This window comes from Sphaerodactylus townsendi, linkage group LG06 (assembly GCF_021028975.2).
Source record: "Sphaerodactylus townsendi isolate TG3544 linkage group LG06, MPM_Stown_v2.3, whole genome shotgun sequence".
Taxonomy (NCBI): Eukaryota; Metazoa; Chordata; class Lepidosauria; order Squamata; family Sphaerodactylidae; genus Sphaerodactylus; species Sphaerodactylus townsendi.
Genome location: NC_059430.1, coordinates 37,054,670 through 37,070,995, shown reverse-complemented (window position 1 = coordinate 37,070,995; position 16,326 = coordinate 37,054,670). Strand labels below are relative to the sequence as shown.

The window sequence follows — 16,326 nt, the reverse complement described above, 5'->3', positions numbered from 1 at the left end:
TTGTGCAAGGGGAAGGAGAAGGAGATAGATGGAGGTCATTTCCTCATCCTTAACATCTCACTGCTCCCTTCTGAAATAAGATAGGAGTCATATTACTTCGTCCCCATACAATCTCGATTTTTTCCTTAAATGAGCGTACATCTTTCTGAAGCTTAAAATGTTCCAATTGGTTACACACTTGTGTAAAGCAATCACAAAAGCCCTTGTTCATTTAAATAATGTGTTTAAGGAAATTAAAGGATTTTTTTCTTTTGGTAAAAGCTTCTAAAAGTGATTAAAATTGTTTTTTTCTTCTTCTTTTGAAAGTGTTTTGAAAGCTTCTCCGCTGTTGTTAATCTTTGTCCATTTAGATTTTCCTTTCTCAGAGGATAAAGTGTTCCCGTTCTCATCATATCAAACTCTGAGGGTAGTGACAGTAATCTCCAATGGCTGAATTGTGGTTAAAATTGTTAGGCAAGTCCCCCAAGAGAAGGCTACTGGTGGTAGCCATACAGATGGAATTTAGTTTTTAGCAGACAATGTGTCCACTTAAGGAGGAGAAGGATTGTCTACCAATGAAGATATAATTAAATGCTTTCCTCTCTTAGTTCTCTGCATATATTTTTCTTGCCTTACAGCCCTATGCAGATACTTTCACTGGGGCCTCAATGTTCCTAGATTGGCCAGCTCTGGGGAACACAAGTGGCAGAATGAATTGGTAACATCCTCAAATGACAGAATTTATTTGTTTATTTATATTCCACCTTTATCCCCAATAGGACCCAAAGTAGCTTAGATCATTGTATTTTCCTGCTTTTTTATCCTCACAAAAACCCTAATGAGGTTGATTAATGCTGAGAGTTTGTGACTAGGCCAGGATCACCCAGCAAGCTTCCATGGCAAAGTGGGGATTCAAACCCAGGTCTCCCAGATCTTAGACCAACACTTTAACCACTATAGCCCACTGGGAAGTAGCACATCAGATTACAGTTGGGGGGTACAACTTGTTAAATGCTCCTTTTAAAAACTGAAAGTCAAAAGCTAACTCAGCATAGAGCACGCTGGGCAATAACCATTCTTAGTGAGTTGGTAGGGAATATGGTACTCAAGATGCCACCACCCCATTGTAGTGTGAAGTGGTATTGTCCGTTCCACCACCTCAGAATTCTATCATCACATTTCCACCTCATTCTCATTGGCTGTACATCAGCAGGTTGAACGGGGATGGGGTAAGTGGCTAATGGCGGTCACTTGCCTTCCAGATAAAATGTTTTTGAACTGACTATCCAGTCACTACTTGGAGCCATGTTTTTAAAGTGATTAAAAAACACTGTGAGGGCCCAATCCTAACTGGGCCTATAGCACAGCAGGCTAAGGCACTGTTATTTCCTGCCACTGCCTTTTTGAAGGCCAAAATGGCCACAAACACCCCACGCAGCTGCTTTGACAAGTAGAAAAGAAAAGCAGAGGGGACAAGAGTCCTTGTCTTTGCCACTCAATGGGCCTGATGAGGATCAGTCTCTCTTGACATTCTAAAATCACTTTTAAAATGGTGGCAGCATTCATGGCTCAGACCTGTGGATGCCTTCATGTTGTTTGGCCCTTGGTCGACTCTGACCTGAGGAAACTGGGTTGAACCAGCCGGCAGAACAGGAAGACTCATAATTCAGGCCATTGTCTGACACTGCAGTTGTAAATTGTGAACAGTTGATGGGTGAAGCAACCCTTGGGCTCTTGCATGTTGAAAGTGAATGGACGTAGGACACTCAAATTGCTAACATGCCTCACCAGAGATCTTGCTCCGTCCTCCTTTTAGCTGCTGATTCTTTTAACCACAAGAAATTCTTTGAACTGGTGGGACTGAAAAAGCTTAGCAAAGGAGACGTGGAGAAAGTTTTCCACATTCTGGACAAAGATCGAAGTGGCTTCATTGAAGAGGATGAACTAAAGTAAGCAAAATCAGTATTTCTCTTACTTCTTACGCAAGCAGAAAAGCAGATTGTAGCAATATGCAGTAGAGATTGATTGTACGTGGCAACAGTTATATGTAACCTAGTAGCCACAGGCAGGAAAGCATTTTTAAGTTACTATTGTATGATGGATGGTTCCGTGAAATGGCGCACAACTACTTACATAATGCTCCACAAATTAATAGATCTTGTTTTACGTTTGTTTTACATTTCCGTTAGAAAGTTCAGCTGCAAGTAATATTTGGTGAAAACTTTACATGGCTTGTACTCAGTCTGGTAACGACTAATTTTGAGGTGGAGAGGCTTAAGATGACACTGCAGGAAACCCATAAACACTGGGGCAGGGCAAAGAGGGGCAATGCCCCACCAAACATTTATTTTTCATACTCCATCAATCAGCACAGCAGTGATCCTCTCTGTGCTCTCTATCTGGAAAAGCAAGTGAGAAAACACTGGACATATAAACATCCAATATTTTTGAATTTAAGCAGTCGCAAGATGCAACCAGAGGCGTACCGGGGGTAAGCAGCGCCCGGAGACAAATTGTCTCCAGGACGCCTCGCAGGCTCTGCCCCACCCACCCCCAGCTCCACCCCCTGATTCGCCCAACCTCCATCCCCCCACTGCCCTCAATCCCACCCATGTCACCATGGACATGGGCAAGGTCTAGGGTACCCACCTCCAGGGTGTCCAGGGTGGGGTTGAGGGTGCTTGGAGGCAGCAGGGAGTCATGCTGCCTCGTCATTTTAGCGCCTCGACTGACACGGACAGGGTCGAGGCATGCAAAAACGATGAGGCAGCAGGACTTCCTGGTCACGTGGGGGGCCGATTTTGTGCCCTCCACGTGACCAGAAGAGTGGCACCTGGGGACAAGGGGCACCCCTTGTCCCTAGGTAGATACACCATTGGATGCAACCAAGTATGAATAGGACAGTAACAAGTAGAGCCTTCTTTGGCCAATCATTCTTCAGGAGGTGGGAAGGCAGGCCAGTTTCACTCCTCTCAGCATTCTGTTCCCTGCCCTCCTTCCTTCAGTCTAGCGACGAGTTCAAAGAGTCTGCATTTTCTGAGTTTTTGAAATGAAGGAATTTCTTGCAGGAGATGAGCTCCACTCTTACTGCCATGGTTAAAACTGCAACCGTTACTGAACTTTGAACATGTCTCAGAGTAGGTTTGTAAATCTTGGACTGCCATTCCTCCTGTCTCCTTAGTATTTATCAGTGATGAATATTTGATTCTAGGTTTTCTTCCACACCAGATACATTTCATCAGGTCTTTCTTCCACTTTTGAAATGGATCCTCTGTAAATATGATGGAGATGTTTTGAAATAGGTATAATATTTTAGGCAAGATATTCATTTTTATTATTATTGCCAGTCTACCCATCAAAGAAATTACGAGTCCATGCTATTTTTCTAACTCACATCTTATTTCTTTCCAGATTTTCTCATAATTATTTAGAAAGAAAGTATTATTCCTCTTTTCCATTATGATCCCTAGGTATTTTACTATTTTAGTTTGACTAAATCCTGATTTTTCCTGTAGTTCTGATTCTTCACTCTTTACATTTTTGAGTAGCATTTTTGTTTTTAGTCTGTTATTCAGACCAGCTAATTTTCCAAATCTGTTTACTTTTTCTAACATTATATTAATTTTTTTCCTAAAGGTTCATCTAGGAATAGAACCAGGTCATCTGTGTATACTCTGCTTAAAGTTTTCTTTTATTGTTTATACTTTCCATCCTCTTATCATTTCTAATATCTCTATTTAGAACTTCTAAGCTCATTATAAATAGTAAAGGGGATAAGGGGCATCCTTGCCTAGTTCCCTTTTAAATCATAACTGAATCTGTTAGGTTACCTTTAATCAATAATTTTGCATTTTGAGTTGAATAAATAGCTTTCACAGGCTGTTGGTAATGACCTTCAGTTCCCATATATTGTAAGACTTGGCTCATGAATGCCCAATTCACATTATCAAATGCCTTTTCTGCATCTAAAAATATAGCCATTTGTTTTTCTGGGTGTTGTTCTAAATACTCTATTATATTTAACACTATTCTAATATTGTCTTTTATTTGCCTTTTGGGTAAAAACCCAGCTGGATCTTCATATATATAATCTTGTAGCACCTTTTTAAAACAATTTTCTAGAATGTCCACAAATATTTTATAACCTTGTTTAACGGGAAAAAATTTCACTTCAGTATGATCCTGGTCTTCCTTAGGAATTAATTATTGGTTTACTTCTTCCTATGATTGAGGTATTTTACCTCCTCTTAAAATTAAATTCATTATTTCTGTTAGTTTTTCAGCTAGTATTTTCTTGAATGTTTTATAACATTTTGCTATGAATCCATCTGGACCCAGTGTCTTCCCTGTTTTCAAAGCTCCTGTACTATCTGTTATTTCTTCTGTTTTAATCAGGTCATTTAGATTTTTTAAAGTGATCTTTTAGCCTAGGGATATTTTGTTTTTCTAAATATCTCATCATTTTTATCACACTTATTCTCTTCTTTATACAAATTCAAATAATATCTAATAAATTGTTTTTCAATTTTCTTAATTTTATATACCATTTTCACCTTCTTTTATTTTGGATATCATCTTTATCTCTTTTCCCCCCCTTAATTTAGCAGCTAATCACTTCCCTGGTTTGTTTGCTAATTTGAAATCTTTTTGTTTCAGATATTTCCATTTGTAACAAATTCCATTGTTCATTGTAATTCTAATTGTTTTCTTAAACTTGTTACTGCTTGTCTAATTTTCTTATTATTTGGTCTCTTTTGTAATTTTTCTTTTTTCTCTATTTCTTCTGTAATAGGCTTTGTTTTTTCCTTTTCTTTCTTTTTTAGATTTCTTTATTGTAAAAGTATCTCTTTCATGAATGCTTTGTTAGTATCTCATATTTTATTTCGGTCCTTCACTGTTACTTATTTCAAAAAATTCTATTACAGTTTTCTCACAAATTTGTTTTGCTCTTTCATGTTGTTATATATTTAGACAACTCTCAAAAGAAAATTAACCACTTGCTATTTAGTAATCAGTTATTGTTAGTTTTTTATTCTTTGTCAAGGAGTCTTGTGCCTTTTGTACCATACTGATATTATATTTTCTTGAGTTGAACATGAAAGATAGTCCTTCAAGTTGACCCCACATTTATCTCTTGTTTTTGTAAGATTTCAACCAAAAAGCCATAATTTTTTCTTTAAAATATGGTAACAGTCGTTATGTTCTCTTCTATGATTAATTTCTCAGCTGAATGATGCCTAAGCATTTCATTCCTTATTAATACTTGAGAAGTATATCAAAATGTTCCTTGGTGCGTTTTTCTTTCCTTCATAAATCTTGAGTTATACGGTACACTCTATCTCTCTCACTATCTGCTTCTTCAGCCATCATTCCAAGACAAATTGCCAGATCTTGGGCTGTTCTTGCTCTTAAATCCTTGTTTATTTGTTCCTTTAAGCCTCTGATTCTCACAGAACTCTCTTTCTGCTTCAGTTTTAATAGGGCAATATGGTCTGCATGGCTGTCTACTTGTTTTTGGAAGATTTCCAGTTAATCTTCTAACACTTCTACTTTTTCATTTGCCTTTTTAACTCCATCATTTATTTGCTTTATTGAACTCTCAGTCTTTCTAAGTTGTCCTAGTTCTTTTTTCATCTCTGGGAGTACAGTATCTAATTTATTGAAACATTCTTTTGCTTCTTGTTGAAAATTGAGTGTGATCTCTATTAGCTGTTCTAACCTCTGATTTGGTTCTGTCATTTTCCCATTGAACTGGGAGGACATCTTCTCAGATATTTCGCACCATTCACCTGGGAGGCAGGAACTAAACTTGTTCTACTTCCTGTATCCTATGGGAATTACCCAGCAATGTTCAGTTCTTTTCCTGCCTGATGGGAGAGCAGTTGTGCATTGCCTGAGCTCTGACAACTTCAGTTCAACAGAGATTCCCTGGCAGGTCAGATTGCCCAGATTAGGGTGCCAAGTGCTCCAAGACATGACTGGCAAGAGGCACAGGTGGGAGGACTGTTGAGTCCATTTTTTGACATCTGGTCCACTTCCAAGGTAGATGCCTGGGCCCTGGAGGCAGTAAGCCAGGGTTACTCCATCGAGTTTCTGGCAATCCCATCAAAGTGCTTGCTAATCTCCCCCCGTGGTCATGCAATGTGGCAAAACTGGCAAGGATACTCAAAGCCCTTCAACACCTGATCTCCATAGAGGCGACAGAGGAGATTCCAAACCAGGTTCTGGGAAAGGGAGTGTACTCCTTTTTCTTCACCATCTCCCCTCCCCACAAATTGAGACTGGCATGCAATCCTGGATTTGAAGTTCTTAAAATGCTTTATTTGAGCGCAGAAACTTCCACATAGAAATCTTGTGGTCAATTGCCAACTCACTTCAATCAACCAGACTGAGGTTGAATTTCCACATACCCATCCTCCAAAGCATCGGAGGTTCCTGAGGCTGTTTATGTGGGACAGTCATTATTAATACAAAGCAATGTCCTTTAGGCTTTGCATCGTGCCTCAAGTCTTCTCCAACTTGTTGGTCAATCTGGTTGTGATTCTTTGAGAGCAGGGTTTTCACTTACACCCTTACCTTGATGATCTCCTGATTCAAGCCCCATCATTCCACTTGGCACAAATCGACACCCAAATGGTTCTGCTCTGTCTACACAGACACAGCTTCTTGGTGAATCAAGCCAAATGTTCCCTGATGCCTACACAGTCGCTGGAACATTTGGGAGTCATGATCAACACAGCAAAAGGAGCTCTGTTCATCACTGTCTAGAAAGCCAAGAAGAGGGTGCAGCCCGTCACCTCCAGTCATACCTCCTTCCTGTCCAGTCTGATGGGAATGCTGATGTTCAACCTGGGTGCCATTCAGTGGATGAGGTATAATTCCAGGTATCTGCAGCAGTTCCTATGTCCTTATCAATACCAGATCACATTCAAGGTGGAGAAATCCCTGTTGGTGCCAGCTGCAGTAAAAAAAGGGAGGGGCTTACATAATGGATCAAGACAAAGATTGTCAAATGGGGAAGTCCTTCTACCTCCCCTCCTACAAGTAAATCACAACCAATACAGGTTGGGGCACGGTGTTGAACCGTGTTCCCAAGCAGGGCAGATGGTCCCCTCAGGAGGCCAAGCTTCATATAAATTGCCTGGATGGTTTTCTTAGCCCTCCAAGTCTTCCAGAACCAAGTTACAGGACATCATGCCCTAGTCAGGAGGATGGACAATGTGGCCATGAAGACTTATCTGAACAAGCAAGGTGGGTCCAGGTCAGGGGCTCTTCATTGGGAAGAAGCCAAGATTATGGAATGGGCAGAGCAGCATCTTCTATCATTGAAGGCAGAATACATCAAAGGAACTTGAACCAGGAGGAAGACTGGTTCAGCAGGGAGCACTTGTGCAAAGGTGAATGGTTGCTACAAAGAGTGGTCTTTCTAGAAATCACTAGGCATATGGTGGACCTGTGTGCCTCACCTCAGAACAATCAGCTTCCCAGGTACTTCACGAGGTAGCTCTATTACAAGGCTGAGGCAATGAATGCTGTGATATCGAATTGGCCTAGATGTTTTCTCTATGCCTTTCCTCCATTCCCAATTCTTCTGGTGTTTCTCAGGAAAATCAAGGAGCAGAGAGTTATCGTGATCTTAGTGGCTCCCTTCTAGCCCAGGGGGCCCTGGTTCAACACAGTTCAACAGTTGGCAGTGGAACTTCCCTTCAAGCCACCATTCAAACAGGATCTGCTACAGCAGGGGCCATTTCTTCATCCAAAACAGAACAAGCTACATTTAACCACATGGAAACTGAATGGCAATACCTAACTGACCTGGATCTTAGGCAGCATGTGGCTGAGACCATCATAGCAGCTAGGAAGCGGTCTACCAGTAGGATATATGAGTATACCTGGAAAGTACATTAGGTGGTGCAGATGCAAGGGCATCAATCATATGTTGCTGTCACTATCCCTCCATCAATTTCTTCAAGATGGTGTAGAACAAGGCCTTAAGTCATCCATGTTAAGAAGACAAGTGGCGGCCATTGTGCACAGTACCTTCCTTGGATGGTGTTCTACTGGCTATCCACAAGTGACACATTTTCTCAAGGGGTCCACCAAAGAACCTGTGATAGTGCACTGATTCCCAATGTGGAAGTTAAACACAGTTCTTACTGCACTCAACAAGACACCATTTGAGCCTGTCAGAGACATTTCCTTCATCATCTCTGTGCATAGGGTATCAGAACTCGGGGCATTGTCGGTGAATTCCAACCTCTGCATCCTACACAAGTTGTTTTATGCATCGATCTCTCTTTCCATCCCAAAGTCTCTTCTAAGTTTCTTCGATGCCAAGAAATCTGTTTACCTACCTTTTGTCCTAATCCCAAACACCCCAAGAAGTTGTTGTGATACCACCTGGATGTGCGTAGGACTTCAATGGCTTACCTGATAAGAACTCTGCCCTTCAGAAAGACAACGCATTGTTTGAGTCCATGTCACCTCCGAATAAGGGATGCAAGATTTCTTCTGCCTCTGTCAACAAGTGCCTCCTACAGGAGAGAAAGGGGGGATATAAATCCAAACTACTACTACTACTACTACTACTACTACTACTACTACTACTACTACTACTACTACTACTACTACTACGTTTTCAGCCACAGCATGTGAGATAAATGCAACTAAAGAGACAAGGGGAAAAAACGACAGAGAGATGGATGTATTTAGAATGATTTTACAGAAAATGTTTCCATCACACAAAGTTTCACCACTGGGAAAATCTGTGGTAAGTTGCCATGCAGAAAAGGCCTAGATCCATCATTCTCATTCTCCACCCCCCACCCCGGCAACAAAAAATTTCTAGCTACAGGCCTGCACTGGAGAACAGTCATCCTAAGTCAACGCAAAAGCCTGCAAGGAAAAAATCTGTTAAAATACACTGGAGTCTTGTGGCAGTTTGTCTGAAGTTATGTATGCTACTATCCCAAACAAAGCTAGGTCCTAATAAGCCAATAGATTTAAATGAAATTGGAAGAGTGTAACTCTGCTTAGGATGACACTATAAGACAGCAGTCTTAAGCAGGCCTACTCAGAATCCTTCTCAGATCTAATCAATAGGATCATTACTGCCCAATCCAGAAAGGGAGTGGAATGGCCTTTGAGAGCAACGGGTGCATTTGCCCCCTTCACCCGTGCAAGTGGTACCTGTGCTGGTGGAGGAAAGAAGCATGTTGGCATTCAGCTGCCCCACAGCTCCTCAGTGAGCTGACCTGGAAGTTGGCACCACGGGAGAGCCAGTGCAGTGGAGGTTGGGCCGGCGCATTCCCAGCAGTGGAGCTGACTGTAGTCGGCTGCCGCAGGTGTTCCAGGAACTCTGCCCTCAGAGCCTGCAAAAGTGCAATATAAAGCTGTTTGGACCATGGGGCATTTGGGCGGCAGGAAGATTTTTCAAATACCTTCCTTTCTGTGTGCCCAAAGCCCCTTTGGAGGCACCACAGTGCCACCTTCACCACACCATCCCTGGCTGCCTCAGTGGTCCCCCTCTCATCTGGATTACACTGTTACTCCCAAGAAAGCGATTTTAGGATTGCACCCTAAATCATGTTATAAACATAAAATTTAATCTTGATAAATACATTTTAAAGTGCCACATGATCCCCATTTTGGCATGGTTTCATTACTTAGTGAGCAACTGCATGTTTTGTTCCCTTGTGTCTCTGTAAATAAAAGGGCTGCATTGTATAGCTAACTTAAAACGGAAAAAAGATGCTAATTCAAGGCATATCCTTGTGCAACCCAGTGACCCCGCCCCCATTAGGTGACAAAGTTGCCTGAATGAGCTGTAGTCATGAAGAGAGCACTTCAGAGGAGAGAATTCTCAAAAGACAACGGATGGAAGGAATCTGTAACATTGCTCAAAATAACTGCCAAAGCATCTGAAATAGAGCTTTCCCTAGAGAATTGCTTCTACCTGAAGCAGTTTCATGTGACCGTTTCCTTCCCCACACCCCAATGACTTCAGTAAGGTCATTTTTACCAAAAAGAAGAAGGAGGAGGAGGAGGAGGAGGAGGAGGAGGAGGAGGAGGAGGAGGACTGGACCAAATGCTCCTGGCCAGACTCTCTGTGTGCTTGAGCTTAGCAATGACTGGAGGATGAGGTGAATAAACAGAATCGAAATCCAGGCAAGAAGGAAATAGGTAGTTTTGAAGAGGAAATGTTGGATTTTATGCAAGGGGGGGGGTCATTTTCCCTCTTCTAAAGCAGGTTTGCAGCTTGGGAGTGTACCTGCATACAGAATGGCTTTTCCATACTGTGGCCCAGAGAATATGTCAACCAGTACAGGTGATCTCAGGGGTGAACTGGACATTTGAGTCATAGGGAAAGTTCTTAGTGGATCACTGCCCTGGCAGGCCACCAGTGACATAGGTATAGATTTTTAATGGGGTGAGTTCGGGGGGGGGGGAGACATGCTTCCACCCGCCCCATGGGGTGTGGCCAGACCTTACCGAGCCCTGCCCCCCAGTGCTAATAAAAGCAGCTCTCCGAGGCCAGGGATGGCAGACTCCTCTGCCCGGCCCGCCTCGCCCCCCCCCCCCGGCTGGGCTCCCAGCTGGCAGCCAGATGTCCCTTCTGCCCTCCCCTTCGGGCAGAGGTGTAGCAAGGGAAAATGGAGCCTGATGTAAAATCTGAGTTTTGTGCAGGGGGCCCCCATGGGTGGCCACTGTGATGCTGGTATCCACCCCCTACACAGCAGCACTTTCAATGGTCTTTAAACTAGGGAGCCCAGATTCTCCTTTTAAATCCACCTTAAAGGGAGAATCTGTGGTCCCCAGTTAAAACAACATTGAAAGTGAAGTTGTTTTGGAGTGGATTATCCCCCACGCTGAAACAGCATCACTTTCAATGTTTAAACTAGGGACCTCAGATTATCCTTTTAAATCCATGCCAAAGGGGATGGATTTCAAAGAAGAATCTGGGGAAATTTGGGGTGTGCCTGCTGTCAGGGGTGCAATTATTAAGCTAGCAGCACCAAACTTTCAGGGTATCTTTAGGAGACTCTCCTGGAGACCTCCATAACCATATTCTTTAGGAGACCTCCATAACCATAACTTTGGACCCCCTGAACCAAACTTCACCAAACCTGGGGGGGTATCATCAGGAGAGTCTCCCAAAAAATCCCTGGAATTTTGGTGCTGCTAGCCTAAACTCTGTGCTCCCCACAGGCCAAAAACTGAAAAAAACTAAAACATACAAAAAGCCACAAACGGGGGGCAGAGCTTTGGAAATGTAATGGGGAGGTTGAACCCGGGAACCCCCAGCCTTACCTACATCCTTGCAGGCCACTGACATCTTGGAGCAAACACAGTCAAGCTCCAGTAGCTCTGCACCTGCAGTGCCACACTGCTCAGACCTAGCTGACAGTGGCAGTGGCAGTGAAAGAAAAGGCAATGGGTGAGCCAGTATCCATTGTTGGTACCTCCAACCACGTCTGAGTGACCCCAATTGTATTGGCCTGTAGAATCACAGGTGTCATTCAGCACAATATTTTTTATCACATCGTTCATTCCAGTTGATCTGCCAGCTGTGCCTTTTCTTGATCACTGAGAATCTGCTAGCAATCATTAAAACTCTTAACCTCTACTGTGTTTTACATAGGACTGCTAATAACCACCAATACTTCATAACCTGTTCCAGTTGCCATATATTTATACACACACACACACACACACACACACACACACACACACACATATACAAAGTATCTTGCCTTGAAAATACCACCATAGATCAGCTGTGATTCAGCAAAACAAAAAATGACTGGTGTCTGGGATATTTCAGTGTACATCTTTTCCCATATAACCCTACTCTCTTGTCAATTGAGATCAGCAGGAGAGACATTGTTTTAGGTTTTACTACCATAATATCAGCTAAATTGTATTGCCTACTTTTTGTGCCTGCATAGTCAGTGGCATCTATTCAAGAAATGGTTTCAAGATTAGCTGGGTTCATGGGCAGATACTACAGGCCTATAGAGACCCTAGTAGTAAGTCTCAATTCAAAAATCTAAAATTGATTTTCCCTTTTTACTATTTTTTTAAGCTTTCATTCTCTTATAAACCATTTTGAAAACAAAAAATAATAGAAATTAATAAAATAGAAAAGAAACTTTAATCAAGTCATAGCTACATTTAGTTCCAAACACTGAGATAAAAACAAATTCTACATATAATATAATATAGAAATAAAAATACTTACCAATTACTAATGATAGCTATCCTTAATAAAAAAAATCTAAAAATCCAAAATATACTTTAGAAACACTGATAAATGTCTTCCATTATAACTTTCTAAATTTTTCTCACATAATAACATATTATTATTTTTCATAGATTAGTCATTTGTTTGTTCCCCTGTATACCCCTTTTCAATCTGATAAACAATATATCATCAGAGTTAATAGTTTATATGGTTTATAGTTTATATACATCATTTTAACTATATCCTTCACTTTTCACTATTATTCTTTCTCTTTTTTTGGAATAATATAAATAATACACGGTATCTTGGAATTTTTTAATTGGTCACTTATTCACAAAGTTTGTTAGTTTGCCATTGTTGCATATTCCACTAGTTTATTTTCCCGGTTCTGTTGGGTAGGACATCCTTCTGCCTTCTATTTTATTGCAAGTACTACTCTGACTGCCATTATCAAACACTGAAAAAGTTCTGAAATTTTTGGAATGTGTGCTGGCAATACCCCTAATAACATAGTCCTAGCATCAGTGGTGGGATTCAGCAAATTCGTACCACTTCGGCAGAACCGGTTGTTAAAATGGTGCTTATAAACAACCAGTTGCTAAATTATTTGAATTCCACCACTGCTTAGCATCCATAATAAATTTGATTTTTAAGATTTTCTGAATTTTTCCATTAATTTCTTTCCAGAATGTTAACACTTTTCTACTCGTCCACATGTGATAAAAAGAGCCGTTCAATTCTTTACATTTCCAGTATTTCCGGCATGTAATTCTTGCACATCTTCTTGACATCCTTTAGAGTGATGTACCATCGATAGAACATCTTGTACCAATTTTATCTTAATGTTTGGCTGGCAGTAAATTTTATTCCTTTCGTCTATAAGGTTTCCCATTGTTGAAAAGATATTTCTTCTTCAAAGTTTTTCATCTATTTGACCATACATGTTTTCACTCAAACTGAAATAATAGTTTATAAATTGGTCCTAATAAATCTGTGTTACACCTCTGAAGATGCCAGCCACAGATGCAGGTGAAACGTTAGGAACAAGGTCTACCAGACCACAGCCACACAGCCCGGAAAGCCCACCACAACCTGTCCTAATAAATGTTCTTTTTGTTCCATAATCTGCTTTTCAAATGAAAAGTTTTCTTCAAATATGCAAGAAATAAATTATTAAATAAAGCTGCATAATTCAATATAAGCTTACCTGGATCAGCTTCTTACTTTCTCATTTCCTTCTCCATAGGTTTGTACTGAAGGGCTTTTCCGCTGATGGCAGAGACTTGTCTGATAAAGAAACTAAGACATTCTTGGCTGCTGGAGATAAAGATGGAGATGGCAAAATTGGTGTTGATGGTAGGAGTCCTGCAGGGGAGATCAAACTTGGCACTGGGAATGCAGATTGAAATGACCATCACCATGAACAATCACAAAGTTGTCACTCTTGTCTGCAGGTGGTAGAGTTAACAACCTCAGCATCCACCAGGCCCAGTGGAGCAGCTGGTGTGCCTTACAGATCTGTGCACTAGGCAACTGATCAATGGCAGCTGGCCCTTTAAGAGTGAAATACCCCCTGACATCTGACCCTTTGACAGTCAGCTGTCTGGTAATCAGCTGTTGGGAAGCTCTACCTTGGGAGCGAGGAAGGGGAATAGCCAGGCAGAAATTACTCAGGAGGCACTATTGGTCCTTCACTGGCTGGGCCACAGCCCCATCAGGCTGCTGAATAGAAGGGAGGCCCCTGAGTCTGATGAGATAGCCTAACTGTAGGAGTAATGGGTAATATCAAATGTAAGAGGGGCCTCAACAAGGAATTCTGGGAGAGAAGCAAAGGAAGTTGGGAAGTTCTTTGCAATAGCATGATGCTATTGACCTCTGGGGCTAGCTACCAGAGCTTAGGGCAAGGCAAATAGAAAGGGGCTACTCCTGTCCTTAACCTAAGGGGTACAATGTAGAAATATGTTGTTGCCTCTCCAGTTTTTTCCTGCTTTGTATGGAGGAAGGTTTTTTGGAGGGAGGGGGAGGATCTGGTGTAGAAGATACACACCTCCTGGTATGCATGCCATGATCTTAATTTCACCCACTAACCCCAGTCTAGGAGATTACAAGGAGTGCAATGGAGTAACTCTACATAAAATGCCACTGTTGAATTGTCGGGATAGGTGAGAATTGGGCTGGGGGGTGGGAATGTACATTTGACATCATGCATCCTTCCCAGCTTTCTTCTACTTCGAAGTTTTATTGGGTGGGAAAGCTGCACAAAAATGTTTTAAATAAAGTAAGCTGATGATCACCATGTGAGTATTATGGCTGCTCAAGGATTGAACTGAAGTCTTGCCAGTCAAAGTACACACTCTAGCTCCAGCCTCCTACACCAAACTTTGGTAGGTGTATAGAGGGGAAAATTTCTGCCGATTTTTTGGCTCTCTGTATGCCAAACGGCACGAGTCACAAGTGCCTTTATCTGAATGCAAGTATTTATGGCATTCAGTCCCTTATAGGGCAACTAACATCAGTTAAACCAGAGATCTCTTAACTGTATTCAGAGTCATAAAGGAACTTACAAAACATTAGTAATGTATTGTTTTATTACATTATTTGATTCTTTGGTAATCTGCCTTGGGTCTCAGTGAGAAGGCGGATGAGAAATTAAGTTAAATGAACAAATTAGAGCGATCCTGTTCTCACAGCCTCCAATGCAGCACTTCCTGACCTTACTCCTCACTTCTGTCTCTCCTCCAGAATTCACAACCTTGGTGGCTGAATCATAAAGATTTTGACCAATCAGGACCCTTCATCCTTTGCTGCCTGATTCCAACTGTTCTCTGCTGACCTCCATAGTTCTTCTGTTCATTTATGTTGTTTTATACTCCAACTCTGTTCTCTGCAGCCCCGTAACATTGCAACTGTGCTGAAAGATGCTGTTAAAATAATAAAGGTCACATCAATCTGGTCTCCATTCTCCCTTCCTTTCAGACGCACCTTATTTGTTTTAGTTTGCACAAGAAATGGGTTCCTCTTCTCCTGCTCTAGTGCAATAGAGTAAAAGATAAGAAGCCAACATTATATTAGCAGGACATATAATGTACTCTCTTTCTGCTTTGAGGCATGACTGATTTCCTCCTCTTCAAACTTTCCTGCATAAGTGACATGCATCTACTCTTGGCCTTGACAAATCTGTATGGATAGCAATTACACGATTTCATTTGGCAGCCACTTTCTTTGATTTAGCAGTTTTGGAGGCTAAAACGTTTCCTAGCAACTAACCTCAAATTTCCCCCAAAACATTTTAATGCTCAATAAATCTTCCCCTATATATCTGGCCCACTCGGTTTATCAGATGCAATGCAATGTTTTGACAAAAAGCAATAAAGCATACACTAGTTTGTCACTGACTCAAAAATGGTTTCACAAGTGGCTGTAACACACTAATTTCTAGGATAAACAACAGTATATATTTTATCAGCAACACTAGTCAGTAGTTTGGCTCAGGAAATAAAATGATTCATGGACAAGACAATTAGATGAAAGGAAGGTAAACAATTTATGTGAGACCTTTTTGAGACATACAACACTTCTGCTTTGAGAAAAATATTGTGGGTTTTTCTGTTTGAAAACAACCATGGCTTCCACTTTAGATCTGACCTGATTCAAAGATGGTTTCTCCAGATAAAAAGGTGGCCTTAGCTTCTTCCGAGCTCCTTACTCAAGTCCTACTGTGACATGCAAGATGTGTGAGCTGTAATTGCTGCTAGAATAGTGAAAGAGGAACTATTTTCAACAGCTTCTTATCCTTTAAGACGGGACTTCAGAGGCCCTCATCTGAGGAAATTGTTATCTACAGCTCTGCTGCCTCCACGGGAGGTTCCTCATTCCATTTAGAAGAAATCAGCCAGGAGGGGGCAGAAGCAGCTTTACGATCAACTCAAAGTCAAACTGATACATTTGTTTATGACACAGACCTGAAAAGGAAGGGGCTTGTTTTGTGATTGGCCCTCTCAGTCCCCTCTTTCCAAATCTAGCTTCTCTTCAAGCTGGGGGGGAAAACTGGGCATCACCACAGCTACCTGATCCTGAGTGAGCTTCCTCAGTGGACTGACAGC

At 41.5% G+C, this 16,326-nt stretch overlaps 1 protein-coding gene across 1 annotated transcript in view; it reads left to right on the top strand.

Annotated features, from left to right (window-relative positions):
- Positions 1-15,176, top strand: part of PVALB (parvalbumin) — a 32,197-nt gene extending 17,021 nt beyond the window's left edge. The window contains exons 3-5 of the mRNA XM_048502232.1: positions 1,796-1,928; positions 13,470-13,579; positions 14,966-15,176. Of these exons, the coding sequence (XP_048358189.1) occupies positions 1,796-1,928; positions 13,470-13,579; positions 14,966-14,994 (272 nt within the window). The 3' untranslated portion in view covers positions 14,995-15,176. The remainder of the gene's footprint in view (positions 1-1,795; positions 1,929-13,469; positions 13,580-14,965) is intronic.
- The last annotated feature ends 1,150 nt before the right edge of the window (positions 15,177-16,326 follow it).